The following is a 19844-nucleotide window of genomic DNA, read 5'->3' as shown; positions in this document are numbered from 1 at the left end:
GCAGGCTAGGCCTCCTGTCTTGTATATTCAAATGTTTTTCTCTACTGAAGTATTCATCTAAGATTCATGCTCTTTATTTTGCAGAGGAATGCCTCAAAGCTTGCTGTATTGTGAGCTTAGCTAAGAGTTTAAGGCTGGACATGATTCTAGCACACACTGCTCAAACTGCTCTGTTAAAATGCTTAGATCGCAGCCTCAAACTAAGGTCATTCCATTCTTGATATTTAATGCTTTAAATAAGCTATAAATTTAGCCACTTCTATTTATTTAGTAACATGAGACTATATTCTTTTAAATTAAAAATTCAGTCAGGACCCTAACTAAGCTTCCTTGGATATAAGGCTACCAGGAACACAAGTGGGGAGACTGGAGACAGAAAATCTGGGAGACCAGGGGCGCAGACTGGAGACAGAAAATCTGGGAGACCAGGGGCGCATGACGACTGACACTACCACAAGCACAGCCAGCCCAGATGGTGCCTCATTTGCATGAGAAGGGTTTTCTCCTACTTGTTCTTCAGTCCTTTGTCCTTTAAACATGGGCAAGTCATTAAACCTCTCTGAGTATCTGTTTGCAGTTTTGTAAAATGTGATGATGTCAGGCTTAATTTTTGTGAATAAGACCAGGCTGTTTTAGGTTGTTTAAGGGTGTCTATTCAGAGGGTTGGGATATAGCTCAGTTGATAGAGTGCTTGCCTCACATGAATAAGGCCCTGGGTTCAATCCCCAGAACCACCAGAAGAAAAAAAAAAGAGTATTTATTCAGAGGCCCTAAATGTTGATCCTCCAGATCCTCCTTATAGGTATGGCAAAATGATAGAAAGTGAAATTCTTTACCATGCTCAGGTTCATGGGGTCAACATGGGGATGGCAAAAGAGGGGCCACAGAAAGAATTCAACAGAGATACATCAGTCACAACCAACCAACACATTCTGGGTTTTCCTTCACAAAAATTTTCAATGATCAATCACATCTATAGAAACTCAGGCCTGGAAGCAAACTGAGTGGTCATCTCTAATCCTCTACTTGTCTGGTGAAGCAACCTCCTAGACACATCAATGTCAACATGCACTCTGTCTTCTGGAATCTCCTCTATTACCTACATAGCAGAGGCAACCTCCTACAAGAGACAGTCCCATTTCATTTCTGTTAGAAGTTTCCTCTTTACTGTGATCTGAAATTCAAGTCTAAGGGCAGTAATTGTCAAGTCATTTTCACTCTAACCACTGTCTTTACACTTTAGAGTAAGGAAATAATTTTGTGATGAGATAAACAGGTTTTTAACTGGATTTTCTTTTTCAACAACGTAGTGGAGACCCCATCACAATGACTGGCTGATGCAGCTGCATGCAATATGAGACAGTTATGCAACCTTCTAGTGTCAGCTACACATCTGCTATCGATTATTGTGAAACATTCGGAAGCAAGCAGCTCTGCTTAAGATGTCCAGTGATAATCTCCTTTCCTCAGTGTGCTCACTCTATGTGGTTAGAACACAATGCCAAGGCAGGTTAAGTAATGAGTCCTATTTGATTGTATCTGAGCAGTGAAGAGCTTTCTCCAGGTTTCTGAACAAAATTCTGAAAATTGAAATCCACAAAGAAAACAGAGGTGGTACTCCATACGTGGAATTTGGATCACAGATTCTTGGTCCAAGATCTGTTTGGAAGTCTAACCTATTTCCGGTTGTCATGATTTGATTTTCACATTGAGTTTCTGACATGGGCAGACTCTAGGAAGTAAACAGTGTGCCAAGTAGTCACAGTTTAAGAGACAGAAAAGGCTGGCAGGGAAGCTACAGGGCTGCAAGAGGCTTGCCAGGTGTGGGTGGCCAAGGCTGACACTCAGCAGACAAACTCAGCAGGTGGTGAAATGTGCACTGAAGCAGAACTTACCAAAACAGGGTTCTGGGAAAGGGAGGTTATTTATTTATTTATGTATTTTCAGGTAGCACTGAAAGGCATGGATCAGAAGTTTGTTCCACTTGAATAGGTCTGGTTACAAAACTTAGGTTTATTCAGCCTGTCCTTAAAAGAAGAGCTATAGAAATATGTATTAGTTAAGATTCATAAAATTGTAGATCTCACCAAATGAATGCATTTTCTAAGACACAGCTAATCTGAACACTGTGCTTGCCTACTAAAGACAAGGTAATATATTGTCCATACATTTCCTAGTAGCAACAGAAGAAAGCTTCAAAAAATCACTTTCTCAATCTGATATATATTTCCAAAGATATTTTTTTAACCTCATATGAATTCAGCAAAGTCCCATCACATGTCATTTAATTTTCTCCATTTCAGCCATGTACAGTCAGCCCAAGAAGAAATAACAATGAAATGGAAAGTCAGCCACTATTGCACCATTCTAATTTTATGCAGCAAAGTAAAAGCATGACATGGAGCTGACAATTTGCTGTTTCCCTCCTGGCTCTAGTCTCTGCATCGATGCATGCCCTCTCATACTGTGAGTGGCTCACACAGTGATGGTGAGTGAATACTGTGTCCAAGGCCATGTGTCTTTTTAAGAAACTGAAATAGTAATTGTACATCTTTTGAGGATGCCATGTAATGCTTTGGAACATTTATACACTGTGTATTGATCAACCTGGGATATTTACATCATCCATTGTCTCAAACATTAATCATTTCCTCATAATAAGTTCAAATAACTTCCCTATGTTCATATGTGAATACACAACCATTGTAACTCCACATCATGTACAACCACAAGAATGGGAAGTTATATTCCATGTATGTATAATATGTCCAAAATACATTCTACTGTCATGTATAACTATAAAGAACAAATACAATGGAAAGTCAGCTACCATTGCACCATAAAAAAGAACTTTCAAAACTCTCTTTTCCAGCTTTTTTGAGTTAGGTACCTTTTCATAGCAAAATGCCTATGAAGACAAGCCAACCATATCATTTGGTCCCAAAGAAACAACAACCTGTTCCAGTGCTATAGGAAGCACATACACAGTAAGTCTTATACTTACTGGTAGACGGAATATCAGTCTTTAAAACTTCTTAGCCTTCTAAGAGGTTTTCAAAAAATAATATTGAACCCACACAATTTTTACTTTACATAATTCTGCTGTACTCTGAACTAAATTGGTACCTTAGAACTTCATAAGTTAGAGTGGTGTGGCCAAGAGTCGTGAAAAAAAGACTCCTGATCTTAACTTTGGGATCTCCCAATTGTGTGCCAGTGTACCTCAGAGCACCACAGCCAACACGAGGGTGTTACAGCATGATTTAAATTTTGAGGGAAACAGAGCAATATTCAACACCCCAGACACGGCATAAGCTACTCATTCTAGCTAGTTCACAGTTTAACATAAGCCTCTGCTATTTTCCTCTCAATGACATCATTTCTTTCCAAAGGTAGGCTGCTGTGATAAAAAGCAAGTATTATGTAAAAAGTGATGTGGAACAGGAAATGAGGGTAGAAGGTTCCAGTCAGATCTGAAGGTTTGAGAAATCATGGAGTGGCTAGTGATAAATTTATTATTTCACATTCCACATTCAAGTTCATTACTTGCCGTGAAAAAATTAAGAAGGGACCTTTATATATCTTTTCTTTTGCCTGCTGGTATGATTCTGTTTCATCAGTGGAGGGCATTGCAGAGATTTTACAGGAAGAAGTTTTCTTCCTGGTTCTGGTGCTTTCTTCTGCAAGCTCCTGTAAGCAAGTATGGCTTCTCCAGCACCCAGTTCCTGAGTGTGGACGCCTTCTTCAGCAGCTGGATCTTGCTGTGCACCATGGTCAGCACCACACAGCCCCCAGTGGCTTCCCTGGCCTCTCTCTGAGGTGATTTGCAGCAGAATGCTTCCAGTGGAAACCTTCCTGTAAACAGCTTTCCTCAGAACCTTATTCCAGCAAGTTCTGTCAACACAGCACTACAGCAATTTCTCTACCACTCAGGGAGCCATAGTCAGTCATCCCCCTCCTACAAGATCTGGGGTGGAGGGAAGCCTGTGCCTGAGTGTTCACATCACCTGGGGTGGTAGCTGCTCCTGATACCTGCTACTTGTCTATTCTTTAGAGTTCTCTTTATTTCCTATTAGCCAACCCCCATTATAGTTCATATTTCTTTTTGTAATAGTATTATTATTAATTGTGGTAAAATATACATAACATAAAATTTACCATTTTAAGCATTTTTAAGTGTATAGTTCAACAGCAATGAGTATATTCACATTTTTGTACAACCATCCCCAACATCTATCTCCACAACTTTTGCATCTTGCAAAACTCTTAACTGGGCTGTTCTGTCTTTAAGAATTTGACTGCTGCTCTAGGCAGCTCATCTAGGTGGAATTGTAAAGTATCTCTCTTTTGTGATTGGCTCATTTCACTTAGCATAGTGTCCTCAAGGGTCATATATGTTAGAATTTCCTCCCTTTTAAAGGCTCAATGGTATTTCATTTCATCTGTACATCACATTTGGTTGATCCACTCTTCCACAGATGGACACTTGGGTTCCCTTCACCTTTTGGCTCTTGTGAATAATGCTAATATGAATGTGGATTCACAAATATCTCTTCAAGATACTTTTTAATTATTTGGGGACTCTATCTAGAAGTAAAATTGTGACAGCATATGGCAATCCTATTTTTAATTTTTTTAAGAACTACCATAGTGGTTTCCTAGTTAACATTTCTTTATTTTAAACTTTCTTGTTCAAATTGCTGTGTGGTTTGTCTCCTGAATGGACCCTGACTGATACATGCAGTACCCAATAGGTGTACATGTGCATTAGTAAATAAAGAAGAAAGTAAAATCCTTTTTATCTTTCAATTATTATTTCACAGGACTACACAGTTATTAAGTTATTTGGACCTTAGCACTTGATAAATGTTAACTACTAAGTACTTCTTTTGTCCTAGAAATGCCATGAAAAAAAAATTACAGAGACACTAAGGGTGCCATGAGCCAGGATCACCTGAGAACCTCTGCTCCAGCCCACACATTTCCTACTGCCCTTAGGACCTGTATGCTTGGAGTTTCCTTAGAGTTACTATACCTAGACACATCCTTATCCCTGAAGGCACAGACAGCCTCTCACTTCCACCCCCAACACAGCATCTTGATTTTTTTTATACAAATTGTGAAATTTCTTCCCATTTAAGCAATGGTGCCAAGAAACCTTATGATTATCATTACTTATATTCTTCTGTCTTTCCTTGTTTCTAATCTAAGTCCCACAATCAAAATATTTCCTAGATGGGTCTCCATTCCTACATCAATCAAAAAGGCCATCATCTCTAGTTTGCATTACCTATGATTTTTAAGCTGTTTTCTCATCAACAAGACCATGAGTTGAAAATTAAAATGCCCACTAAAGGTAGAATACACTATTTTCTACCTATCACAACTATAGGCTGCCTAAATCCCTGTACCCATGAAGGCACACTGATAAGGCAGGCTGTGGGTAAGACACTATTCCTGTCGCTCCCAAAGAAGCCAGTGCAATGCAAGTGAGCATGAAACGCATCACCAGAGACAAAGTTATGAATGTGCACCCACACACTTGTAGATTTGGGTGGTTTAAAGAGTAAGTAATCATTCAGAAACTTTTGATGCTCACTTTCATTAACTGGAAATGACCTAAAAGAAACCTTAGGATGAATCATGATACCCTGTGCAGCCACACCGTGGGAGCAGCTGCTGCCTGTCTAATTTTCCTGCTGTTACACCCTTCCAGTGCTCCTTTCAGGTCCCAACTCCTCTACAAAGTCTACTGAAGCCCAAAGTGAACTTACACATCTACAGTAAACATCTATTATACTTAAAGTTGACCATCTTGATGTCAGTTGTCTTCTGAGGCAGATCTGTAAGCTTGGCTATTTAAAATACAAGATTATACCTTGTGTGTGTTTGCCTTTTCCCCTTTCTAGAAAGCACAGTGCATATTGGATACTTTAAAGGCTCTATACAACTAACAAAATAATAGTTTTATCATTTCATAATACTGAGTTATGACAACATACAAAAATAAATTGAATTTCCCCATGCCCAAAAAGTACATTATGAGGAACTATGTTCATATATATCTGTTACCTTCAAAAGAAAGAATGAAAAGGACATATGCATTGCTTTGGAAAACTGAGGCTAACACTCTGTAATCATCCATAAATCCAACAAGTTTCCAAAAATTCTTTCAGAAAAGGAGCCAAGAAGAAAATAATTCTGACAGCTGCAAACCTTCTGTTTTACAACATGCACAGAATGGACACACTTCCTTTAACATCCTCATAACAGAGAGGGCTGAGCAGATGCAAGCCTCCCCAGTAGATGTCCACTGGACTCTAGATTTGAACTAATGGATTGTGCTTATCTTTAGAGAAGCAACCTTACTAGCCACCTATCCAACTGACTGCATTTTACCATAGAGACCATTAATAAGATGGATTGGACAAAATTCCATTTCAGTTAATGGAATTTCCAGGGCCAGCAAGATACCGGCAGCAGCTGCCCACTTTTAAAAAGCAGCAACTTCTCCATCCTCAGATTGGAAACTTTGTTTCCTTTAAGTTAAGAACTAACATCCGGCACTGGCCACCTGAATATATATATACTAATAAATCCCAGATGGGAATTCCAGACACCTCTTTACTCAAGGCATGCATTTCTTTTTGGCAATAAACATTCTATTAAGCAAGTCTCCAAGGAACAAACTCTTTTTCAGAGACTGCTTCCATTCACAAGATGCTGTGCTTTCTAAAGCCAATTTGGGATAATTGCACAACATGTAATTAATTTTGCCATCTCTTTTCTCAATGGATGAAATCAATCAGCAAATATAAAAAGGTAGTACCTTCAAAAGGTGGATCTCAGTTTTTCTAGTGGAAGTGGACCTTCCACCAGAGGCTAAGAAGGAGAGAGGGAAGTGAGATAGGAAGATTGGAAAGGACACTGAAATACAATTAGGTGGAATAAGTTCTAATGTTCTATAGCACAGATGGGTGACCATAGTTCACAATTTATTATATGCTTATGAAGAAATAGAAGAGAGGAATTCAAAGCTTCCCAACATACACACACAAAAAAATGTTTAAGGAGCTAGAAATGAGAACCATCCTGATTAGATCATCATACATTATACACATGTATCAAATTATCACACTATACCCAATAAATATATACAAATATTATGTGTCAATTAAAAATTTTTAGTTATTTTTTTAAAAAAATGGTAAGACTTTATCCAAAAGATCTTATTTTTGGACTAGAGAAATAAAAAGTATGTCACTTGGCCATAGCCCCAAATCAATAACCCAGTTTATAACAAAAATAATTTATGTGTTAAATTAAGCTATGTTACCATCAGCAATAATAAGTATGATTTATCAAGCATCTACTACATGCTAGTGTTATACTAGACACATTATAGAACATATCTTTTCTCTTATGCATCTCAGTGTGGTAGTGCTTTCTAGTCCATGAAATACTTTGGCGTACTTTGCCACTGATCCCCATAACAAGCATGTAAGGAAGGAATCTTGAGTATCACTGAGAACATTTGCTTCTGATGATACAGAACCTCAGAGATATTAAGTGGCTGGCCCATAGCCACTTAGCTCAGGCTGAGCGTAAGCTGAGACTAGAATGTTGGTCTTCTGACCTCATTGCTTGCTATTTTTTCTCTACACTATGGTGTCTCTCTGATTGAGCAAAACACAAATTACAACACTAAAAGGCAAATCTGCCACATCACCAGGAGAAGAGGTACGGGGCAGTAAGGAAGGTCAAGGGCAAAGCTGACTTGGAGGCTTAGAACTTGACTGACCCTAGGGAAAGGGAGCCAGATAATAATTTTTTAAAAAGTGGCTGGGTGTTGGTAGCCCAGAGGAGGAACAGGTGTGGCCATGAGGGACACGAGGAATTCCACTTCACACACTGAGTGAGTCTGATTGAGGTCTAAGTAGGGAAACTGACATGGTATGAACTTGAGCCTCTTCTCTCAAACTGATTTCCCATATACTAGAGCTCTCTCCAGGAGTGGGGGGCTCCTATACAGCTCAGTCAGTAAAATTATTTCTAGAACAGATTACATAAAATATTTAGTCTTTACTTATCAGAGGCTATAGAACAGTTTTTTTTAAGAAGTAGATTATCACTGTTAACCACACTGTTTTATAATATAGATAGAAACCTACTTTTGCTCACTAAGCCTTATAAAGTTATTTTTCATTGTATTTACACTCAGTCAACAATTTCTGCCCAATTTCAAGAGACAAGAATATGCAAGTGATTAGGATTTCACATTCTTTTTAAATGCTCTAGAAAGCCTGTCCCAATACACAGATTCTACAAAATCATGTAACTCCCTTAATATATTACAGTCATGCTTTCAGAGGAGAGGAGCGAGACTGGGTTCTAACATCCACAAAGTGAAATCACATATGGTTAAAATTACCTTGAAAATTCCTTAAATAGCCCAGAAATTTCAGTACCATCTACATGATTTTGTGTATACGTAATACTGTATCGATTCTAACTTTTAGTCTATGGCTCTCTTCACTTGTCAAATATTCAAGTTCTTCCTCCATAATAATGATCAATTCATGACACCCATTTGCCTGGTCTCCTGAACAAAGTGTTTCCCATTCTGTTGGTGGTCTGAACCCTTAAATTTATCCACTCCATAACTTCCATCAGAAGGTGGTCAACACAAGCAATGCAGAGAGTTACTGCCTGGTAATGAAGGAGCTGCATGTGAAGGTCCAGGATTTCCTCACAACTGTCTTCATCAGGGTGAGGTTTCACTTTATTGACAGCCTCTAATGTGCCCTCTACAACTCATAATTGGATATACAAGGGACCAAGGGAGAAGTAAAAGTTCTGGAGGAAACCAGAGACGCACTGTCTGCTCCAGAACAAGGTGTAGGTGTCAGCATTCGGATGTTTTTCCATTGCGCAAGTATCTGTGGAGGACCTACCATGTGCGGGCACTTGGCAAAAGTCATAAATACAACAGCCTTCTTATCTGTTCTTGCAGAAGACTGAGTTAGGGGGCCGGAGCAGGAAAGTTTTGGAAAGGTCACTAACCACTTACTAATTAGAATCCAGTATGATAAATACAATAGCAGAAAAGCATGAGGTTCTGGGACAATTCATAGAAGAACCTAAATCAGACCTGGGGCAGCGAATCATCAAGAGCAGCTTGAAAAAAAAAAAAAAAAAAGTAATACCAGCAAAGGAAGAGGAGAAAAGAAGGAAGACAGTATGCAAAAAGATCCACAGGTGAAGGAATATCTAGTGGGAAAGGAAGGCTGAAGAAAAAATCAATGGCTAGGATAATCAGGCAGCCACTGGGGATCCTTTGAGAAAGGGAATTTAGTAATATGATTAGAGGTAGAAGCCAAATTGCAAGGAGTTGCAGAATAAACCTGTGTTAAGTAAGTAGAAAAAGCCTTGGTGGACCATTCAATAAGAAAGTTTCCCTGAAGAGAGTACCCTCCAGAGAAAGCACCATCAAAAGAGCACAATTTGGCACAAGTTTGAGCGGCTTTGAGAAAGAAATATTTAAGTATCCACAACTCTGCCACCCGTCAACACCAGCCACAAGGAAGTTGAGTGCCACCATCTCTTATAAAAATACCTTTAAAATTTGCATGGACTCTGACAGGAGTTTGAATAATGTAAATTAAAAAAAAAAAAAAAAAAGCAACTCCAAATTCCCTCCAAGTTCCCTGTTGCAGGTAGATCTGACCCAAAGGGTACAATACAGTGTCATCTCTGAGGCACCTGGAGAGGCTCCTGAACCCCCAAATTATAATCTTAGCATACAGGAAATACTCTCAATAGGGAGGCAGTACTTTGGTACCACCCTATTTTCTCTGTCCTGTTCTCTGTTTCATCACTGAGTTCTTCGAAAAATACAAGTATCCATGGAAGAAAGGCCTGTGATAACATCTCACAGTAAATGAATTCACTAGTTTCTTTATACTTTCCTAGCAAGTGTGATGTGACTACAGGGCACTGTGGGTAGGAAGTAGAGATGCAAAAATTAAGAAAATGAGGAAGGTTGGGAAGAGAATGAATACAAGCATGTCCCACTCCCAGCTCTGCCCTAATCACTAACCCCATTGCTGTCTAATCCCAAGTAAAAACAAAGAGGAATGACTACACCAGTAAACAACTTACAAAGCAGGAGTGTGAATCTCAAAAACTTGGGGCTCCTTATTTTTTGTAATGCAAATTTTTTAAATGCTGTAAAAGACTCAGAACTATTTTGATTGAGATTTCCATCTCCTCTGCTCTAAACTGATGCAGGCTCCAAGGGCTAAAAATGACTTTCACTGGAATGATTTCTTTTGAGGTATTTCCAATTGTGGGTGAAAATTATGATGGCTGTCTTTCCCAAAGACAGCCAGTTTTCTAATCCAAAGGAGGAATTTGAAGTCAGGATATAGCTCAAGTGATACAGTGCTTGCCTCACATGCACAAGGCCCTGGGTTCAAACCCTAGCACCACACACACAAAAGAAAGTAACCATAAAAGGGTTAGAAAATCTGGTATCTCTGACACTGAGAAAACAGCCATGACAGCTGAAGTCACTTGGCTTATAGCCCAAGAATCACAAACTGGTAGCCTTAGGGCTAATCCAGTTCAAGGTGGACTTTTCTTTGGCCAGGTAAGTTTTATTTTTCATCTGAACTTCAACACCTTTAAAGACGATCTATTCTAAGTTTGCCTCAAGCCGCAAGATCCCCATTTCACACAGAGGACTATGTATACCTTTGTAGTACTTGCTTGGTTCTTATAGGCATTTGATTTAAGGGGACCACTGGTTGATACAGACTAACATTAAAACAAACACCCTGTCCTACAGAGGTGGAGCTCCAGCAGTGAGCGTTTTTAGCACAGGTGAGTGAGTCACTGAGCAACAGAATCACTAACAGTAAGCCACAGCATGCACTAGTACTATAATAAGACTCTCAACAAAACAGCAATGCAAAACAACAGCGAGGCTCACCAGTCTCTGGATGAATGTGACTGTGGCTCTGCAACCACTTTTTAACAGAAGCACCTACTGTGAGTCACCACCTGATCTAGACTCAGGTACTCAGGGGTTCTGGCTCTACTCCTGACATCTGGATGTCTAAGAACACAAGCCTGGCAGCCAGAACCCCATTCTGGCATGGAAAGGAAATAACCCTTCCATTCAGTGAACTGTAGCCATAAAGGCACTATCTGTTATCTCCAACGAACAACATTCAACTTGGAGCAATTCATGCCTGGCACACAGCCAGTTGAGCCACTTACTTGGTAGCTACTTGAGACATCTGTAGCACAAATGTAGAAATGATGTTGTCATCTGTCTGTTTGTATGTCCTGACATGGAGATCATCCCCATTCCTCCCCTGATCTTTGTTCCTTGTGATACTTCCAACCACAGGCTGCAGAGAACCCAAGAATCAGAGAGCTGATGCTCAAAAGAAGGTTTTGAGGTTCTGATTCAATTTCCTCATTCTTCAAACATGGTTACAAATGAGAAAACAGGCCCAGCAAGTTGATGCAACATTTCCAAAGGCTCATCACACAAGTGTCTTAACAGGAACTAGAACTAAATCGACTGTGGCCTCAGGAGCTCAGCGCTCCTCCTGAATTCAGCCTCCTGGGGGCTCAGCAAGCCTTCTACACCCTTGGTCCCCTGAAGTCCAACCCAGTACTCCTGCATTTGATTTCTAGGAATCACATGGATGGCCTATCTCACTCTAGTTCCTCATTAGTGTTTGGATCAAAGCCCCCTGATAAAAGGTTCTTTGTTCTAGTTGGCCCTCTGTGCATCTGTTTCCCTCAGGGATGTGACAGGGAATGCTGGCTAGCTGGGAACAAGGCTCTGAAGTTTGTAATTCTAGACAGCAGCCATAGGTTTATATAAAAGATACACTGACACCTCTCCTGCTCCAACTGACTCACCACAAAAATGCTTTCCTGTATCACTCTGCCCTTCCCTCCTTCATAGCCCTCAGAATGTTGCCCTGCAGGAACTATCTAGAACAAACTAAATGAAATCCTCCAGGACTGATTGCCTTGCTTTATTTCTTCGTGTGCAGAGCCCAGTTATTGAAATTTAAATAAATAAAACAATTAGTCAAATACAGTGATTAAGGTCTTATCTTTAAGATGTAAGGCCACAGGAATATACAGCTGCCTTATACGGCTTTTAAAGAAAAATTCTGTGGGACTTCAGTGTTCTATGGTGACATGTAATTACCATAGGTTGAAGAGTTATCAGCAACTTTCTCTACTTCTTATTCTAATTGTTTGATGCCTACCTGACCAGATCTGTGGTACCCTGGAGATGCTTTATTGGCCTTTTGAGAATTTCCCTTTGTGATCTGCAGCATTACCATGGTTCATGAAACTTGTGTCCTTGCTCACCCTAAGAGCATCTGCCATTTGTCATCAGGAGCCAATAATCCCATATGCAAGGTTCCATCCCCTATATCATACCATACCATAGCCAGTCACCAAATAAGAAGCAATTCAGTAAAGAAACACCATGACAGGACACCTGTGTAGCAGACTCCATGTCACCTCCATTACTCCCTCTCTGGATAGCAGCCTGACCATTTTAACTCCATTGTAGCAATCCCATACCCCTCTGCTACAGAGCAACTGGTAGGCAATCCACGCCCAAGCCAATCACCACAGCAGATGCTGTCACCAACGAACTGGCCACTGAGATGTCAGAAATTTGCATGGGGCTTCTGGAAAAGGTTGCTCACTACTCTGACAGCCACCAGGAGCCAGTTCCCTGTCTCCTCCTGGATGGTGTGTTGTGATGTGAAGTCTAGAATTCCTGCAGAGTCTTATTACTGTGAGAGAAGCCAGTTCAGGATGAAGCTCAACCACCAAAGGTAGACTGAAGAGGACATGAGTTCCTGACATCACTGGATCCCTAGCGTTTCTCCTCCATGCACAGGCTGGTGTGCCCACCAACCCTAAGGGGCTTCCTGATGGACCCTACATGGGAATATCCTTGTCATATTGGGGTGGCTGACTCCCTGCTGGGACAGAAAGGGCAAGACTTAGAAGATGAGAGAAGGTGCTAGGAAGGTGTGTATGTGTGAAAGCTCCATATTCTTCCAATCTGAAGTAAATCACCAGGAGCGAGGTCAGATCTGCCTGGGATTTCTCCCAGGAGCTGAGATATAGTGAGAACCTCAGAGGCACACATGGCAAAGAACAGAAACATCATTAAGTAGTTAGCAGAAGAGGCAAATCAACAGTGGAAAGCACTAGTCTGTTCAAGTCAGGCCTGATTTTTGCCTTAGAAAGTATTCAAAGTCCACTTGGTGCTGCTTTTAACAGGGCACATTGCACACAGCTAGTTATATTTTGGCACTTTCACTCTATGGTCTTGTAGCTAAAACACTGAATCCCAAAAGCAGAAAATTATCTAGGGTTTTCATTAGACTGTCTTTGGTGACCTTGAACTAAGCCCTTTCATTCTCCATCTCCCACACACAAAAAATATTTGCGACATTCCTGCTTAGATGAGAAGATGGAATTGCAGAAATTTTTCTTGTCAGACTTTCTTATTTCTATTGCTCACAGCAGCCCCCACATAAATACCTGGATTTCTACTGTCCTTTTGGCCCTAAGTTTTTGATCATGGGATTTCCTCAGCAAGCGCTCATTCTTTCCTTCTTACCAAGTTCAGTTCAGAGAGCTCTCCCTGGAAGCATCACTCTCTTAAAAACAAATAAACCAAAAGACCACAGAATTCTGTGTCCTCAGGCTCCACTGGTGGCCAAAAAGCTTTACTGAAAGAATTGATTCCAAAGGATGCAAACCAATGCTCAACTTAATGGTTCAAGTTAGTGGGATTTCAGAGGTCATTTATAGACAACATGAATGAACATATGAAATCACCTTGGTTGGCAAAAAAAAAAAAAGATATGGTGATTGTATAAATCTCACATTATAGTGGGAGCTCTACTTTAAGAGAAAAGGACTGAACAATGCAAGAGAGCTTAGAATGTGCAAATTCCTCATATCACTTCATCTACTGGATACAGGGCAGAGGATGATTAAACAAGAGGAGACAATGCAGGTGATAGCTCAAAGTCATTTTCTATTCTTAGCACTGGTCTGACCTTCATCAGAGAATGATATTAGAGGATTTGGCCCATGTCCAGAGGAAAACAGTCATAAAATATACAGGAGATAGAAGAAGGGAAAAAAGGCTTGAGCTTGTTCAAAGCACAGTATTATAGTTTGGATGTGAGGCGTCCCCCAAAAGAGACAATGCAAGATGGTTTAGAGGAGAAATGACTGGGTTATAAGAGTCTTAACCCAATCAGTGAATTAATCCTCTGACAGGACTAACTGAGTGGTAACTGAAGGTGGGTAGGGTGTGGCTGGAGGAGGTGTTAATGTGGGGGGCATGCCTTTGGGGTATATATTTTGTATCTGGTGAGTAAAATCTCTCTCTGCTTCCTGATCACCACATGAACTGCTTCTCTTTGCCACACTCTTCCACCATGGTGTTCTGCCTCACCTCAAGCCCCACGGAATGGAGACTGCTGTCTGCAGACTGAATCTCTAAAACCAGGAGCCCCAAATAAACTTTTCCTCCTCTAAAATTGTTCTTGTCAGGTCTTTTAGTCATAGCAGTGAAGAAGGAGGACTCAAATGCACAGCAAGAAGACAACAGAGTAATGGACACAAACTGTCCCCGTTAAGCTGTACTTGGAGACAATGAGTTCACACTCCCTCCTCAACTAGTAATTCTGTTTTCAGATTAATTTTCAATGTGTTTAATGCTCAACCTCATTTTGATGAGGATGGTGTCATCCAGGGAACTATGACTGAACCCTTTAGGATTGTGGAAACCTTGTCACATATTAACTATATCCAAATAACTTAAACATGAATGCAGATAAGGAATAGGGTAGTCATCATCAGACTGTAGGTGCTTGAACTCACCACTTGATTGGGAGAGAACTATGGGGGAAAACCCAAAGAATTTATCTCCATGTCAAAATTGAGGAAAGCAGTATCTGGCATAATATTCCTGTGGGGGAAAAGGTCTCACCTGTGCTCTGGTTTGCTTTGGAGCCTCTACAGGTAGTAAAGGACACACTGAGGGAATGACCAAGAAGAACCTTACAGAAACAGCTGCTAGAGGAGCCCACAGAACTCTGCTTCCTCTCAGACCACTGCACCTGGACGTCTGAGCCAGTGTGTAGTCACACATCCCCAGCTGGGCAGGCAGCCTGGAGGGAAGAATGCTGGAGTAGAGAGTCAGGTTTCTATCCCAGTTCTGACACTACAAAGCTGGATGACAACGGACACCTGACTTGGTTTCTTTGGCCTAAGTTTCATTTATAAAAGAAGATTAGACTAGATCAAATGTCTTCTCATCTCATGCCCAATACAAGTCAAATTCATTACAACTGTCAAGAAAGCCCCCTCTAAGCTGGCCTCCACCAGCTCTCAGACTCATATCTCCTCCCATGAGCTGTTTCTGAAACACTTCAGGCCATCCGGGCCTCAGGGCCTTTGCAGCTGCTTGTCCTCTGCCTGTAATGTTCTGCCCCAGGATATCCCTGTCTGGCTTCCTCATACCTTTCAGATGTGTCTAATATTACACTCCCAGTGAGGATTTTTTCCCAATTGCAACCACTGCCATCCCATCACCACCACCCCAACACACACACACACACACACACACACACACACACCATTTCTCTATTCAACTTCATTTTTTTCTCATTAGTATGTAGTATCCTACTTACTATTTATTTTACTATTTACTTTGTTAATTGTCAGTATCCCTCAAATAGAATGCCAGCTCTCCAAGAGTTGCAATTTTTTCACTGGTGCTTCCCCAGTGCCTGGAAGAGTGCCTAGAACCTAACAGAAATTCAGCAACCATTTGCAGAATGGATACACACATGGATGGGTGAAAGGAGGGCAGAAGGAGTACCGACCTCCATGGTGTCTTTGGCTCTGAGATCTGTGGACTGTGGTGCCTACGGAAAGAGTGCTCTCTGCCACCAGGATGAACTCTAACCACATGAAAAAAAACAAGCTGACCCAAGTGAAAACCCCAAGGGCCCAGGGCCAGCTGTGGTATGCTTCTCTCTGCTACACAACTGCTTAAATGCATGCCCTGGCTGCGGAGCCCTGTACACCCAGCATTCTCATAAAACTTTTGTCTATGAGAAATTCTTGGTTGACATCTGGTTCCATATTTTTAGAGTCTAAATGAATATCATTTGGGGGGGACATAACTACATCCATTTTATCTCTCTATTCTTCACTTAAAACCCCTGGAGAAAAGAGAAACGTTTCTTTACTGCCAAAATATCACACAATTTATCCTGAAATGAGAAAAGGTGGTGGCGCTCCCATGTACATTTCAGCCAGCTCCACTAGATGGCGACATGGGCAGGACGTGCTGCCCACGGGGGAAATTCACAGCAGCAGTGAATTCACCCACCTCCCTGCCCCTCTGGCTCTCTGCTTGGCTCTCACCGGCTTGCTCCCTCTTCACTTTGGTCTATTTCAACCACTGATTTACAATCTGCTCTCAAGCAGTTCATGCTTACCCATGAACACATATGACTTAATCACTCTAACCTTGGACATTTTATGTATATTTCTTTCTGCCAAAGTTCATTACTAACCCACCCTCTGAAACTCTACCCCAAACTCACTTCTTCCATAAAACCTTCCCAAGCAAACGGGGCTCTGGTCCTGACTGTATATACACCGTGATGTACAGTCACAGACACATAACCATGTTTGTATATTAGGTAGAAAACACACGCACATACACACACTAGACAGACATGCACAATTCTGGGTGTCTGGTAGACAAATGTTTATTTTATATAAATGATGTGCAGGTGACCACATTCCATCCAAGAGAAGTAGTCATGACTCCACAAAATAGTACCAGCTGCCAAAGGTTTAATTAATGAGCAGAGAGACTAGATATTCCAACACCCACCTATGTCTTCCAGTTTGTAGATTTTCCCTAGTATTCAATTTAAGCTCCAGAAAGCCTTTTGAGCAGAAAAAATGTTTAGATAAACCTAAGCAAATACTATGCCTTCACTTGAACAAAAGTGTGTAAATGCCAATATAATTTCAAATGCTGTTTAAAAACTCTATTTTGATTCTTGGTAAGGTTTCCCATTTTCTTTGAAAGTACAATTAAGTCTACTTGTAGAAGCATTAGTATGACTAAAACCAAGTCCAAGATGTTATTTTAAAAGTACGAAAGGCTTTATATATAAGGTGAAATTGCTCTCTGACTATGAGAGAAAATGGCAACAGTAATATTCTGACAATGGCCCAAGGGGAAAACAGAAATAAACTCCCTCGTGTTTATAGTACACCCACAGTATTACCACTGTAGCCAGACCACTGAGGACCAGAGGTGTCTTACAGTTAAGACATGAGTGGAAATGTAATGCAGAAACTTTAGGTAAAACAAATCTATTCAATGTTTTTCAGAGTTCCATTTCTGAAACATTTCAATTGTTCATTTTGTTTAAAAATGAAACGGTATGCAAACTTCAAATGCCATTTTCTTCACCCACAATACTCATATTCCCCTCAGCTTACCACTGGCTCTCCACATCCAGAGCCACAGCAGAAGAAAAGCAAGGATGTGTTGAACACGACCCTTCTAAAGCCATGACAAACATCATTTCCCCCAGTACACAGCGACACCATGTCACTTAGTCATCTGAACTTTCTGCCAGATTCCGACAAAGACATCACACCCAAGATCATCGGAGAGCAGTTTTCACTCACCTAGCTTCAGCATTCTCGCCCTGGACTCGAGCAGAAGGACAACTTCAACGTCCTTAACAGAGTCACACTGACTCGAGGAACATGGCAGTCACCTGCTGGTGTGTATGCTAGGGTATCTGCTTTGCCATCAGGAAGAGTCACTCTTCCTTGAGAATAATTCAGAAGAATTCATACTAGCCTCTTGAAAAATCCACCAGAAGCTTACCAAACAAATGCACAGGAGACACTGGTCAACAAGAGTCACTTTAAAAAGTTGTCTTGCTTGTTATTCTGGGCGCTGGATTTCGTCACTTGTAGTGGAATGCATTATGTAGCCTTTAATTGTGAGTCCAGAGAGGTCTCCGTGTTCACAATGGGGCAAACTGGTGGCTGTCTGAACTTGCTACCTGTAAACTACAGCTACACAGAAATGCTATTACCTGTGATAGGTGAATGGGAAATGCTTTCAAAATCAAGCAGAACAGGAAGTCTAATGTTTAAACATGCTAGAAAACAGATACTTGAAGAGGAAAAAAGAAAAAAAATAGGAGTAGCTCCATTCACAGATGCCTGGAAAAATAAAATTAAAAAAAACAAAAACAAAAAAACCTCATTCCTACCTGGCCAGTATAAACATGAATATCTATTAATAGTAAGTGTTGCTTAGAGGTGTTCTTGTTCTCAGGAGAACTAGGGAACACAGTTTGGACAATTTTGCTACTTAGAATCATTAGCCTTTTATATTTGAAGAGAATTACAAAGCATGTTAAGTGTGAAGTATTTAGATGCTCACAATATACGTATGTGCACAACACACATACCCACATAGGCAATCTAAGAGTCTCTTTAGGAGCTCATTTATCTACCTGGGCATTTGGCAGTCATCAACACCCACAAATCTTTTCCTTATCCATCCCACCACCCCAGGTCAGATTCTGCCCACCCTATAAGACCACTTCAAGAGCACCACCTCTATGAAGCCTTTTCCTGATGACCCCAATTAAGTATACACAATCTCAGACTCTTCTTTCAATCCCCACAACACCTCATTTGAACTTTATTGGTAACATTTTTTGGTACTTAACACAGTTGTCTCTATATAATCCTTGGTTATATATCTATCTTGTTCCCCACAAAATTGGATACTTGTTTTTATTTTTACCATGTGCAGCAATAACACTCTTCCTGAGCCTACAAGGCAACCCAACAAAAATGATACCAAGTGGAATATACAGACAGGTTCTCTGAATTCTGAAAGACCTGATTCAAATTCTATTTATGATGCTTTTCAGTTTTGTAGACTTGAAAGTTATTTAACCTTCTGAGCAATTTTTGCACTTCTATAAAATGAGAATAATACCATCTACATCATAGAATTATTATCAAGACTGAAACTGAATCATGCAAATAATGTATTGGCTTATGCACTGTGAGTTTTTAACTAGTAATGACCATTATTATTGGCCTGAATTAAAATCAAAAGCCTACTATTGGGGCTGTGGTTGTGGCTCAGTGGTAGAGTGCTTGCCTAGCATGTGTGAGGCACTGGGTTCAGTCTTCAGCACCACATATAAATACATAAATAAAATAAAGGTATTGAATTGAATCCATTTAAAACCAAATTTTTTTTAAAAGCTAAAAGAGATACCAAATCACTATCAACTTACAAACAAACATATCTATACATTTCTTATTTTCTTTAGCCTACATTATCAGGTGACAAACTCATCCATGTATGAGGAGGCTTGAAATTTATACCTTAGAAACCATCTGGGCTGGATGTAGCTTTGTGGTAGAGTGCTTGCCTACCATGCACAAGGCCTTGTGTTCCATTGCCCGTACCACAAACCAAGCAACCAATCATTTTGTTGTGTGTTCACAAAAGTGTTATCTCCCCAAGTTCTGGCTAGCCTTTATGAAAACTTCATCATGTCAAGAGAAATCTCTTCCTGGAAGTGTAGGATTTTAAAATTAAGGATTGCCCAAACTTTTATTCATTGGTTATTTCAAGGGTAACTTACCATGGGCAAAAATGTTCCATCTAAACAGAGGAACAGGTCTCG

At 40.4% G+C, this 19844-nt stretch overlaps 1 protein-coding gene across 15 annotated transcripts in view; it reads right to left on the bottom strand.

Moving 5' to 3' along the window:
* The window catches only part of LOC107144781 (tumor necrosis factor alpha-induced protein 8), a 314538-nt gene that overhangs the window by 44093 nt on the left and 250601 nt on the right, over positions 1–19844 (bottom strand). Inside the window, exon 1 of one of the 15 annotated variants that reach the window (XM_048792001.1) lies at positions 17803–17964. The exons of the other annotated variants lie outside the window; for them this stretch is intronic. Within the exon in view, the coding sequence (XP_048647958.1) occupies positions 17803–17815 (13 nt within the window). The 5' untranslated portion in view covers positions 17816–17964. Of the gene's footprint in view, positions 1–17802; positions 17965–19844 lie in introns of those variants that run through there. 15 annotated transcript variants of the gene reach the window in all.

This window comes from Marmota marmota, unplaced genomic scaffold (assembly GCF_001458135.2).
Source record: "Marmota marmota marmota unplaced genomic scaffold, marMar, whole genome shotgun sequence".
Taxonomy (NCBI): domain Eukaryota; kingdom Metazoa; phylum Chordata; class Mammalia; order Rodentia; family Sciuridae; genus Marmota; species Marmota marmota.
This window is presented reverse-complemented; position numbering and strand designations above follow the sequence as displayed.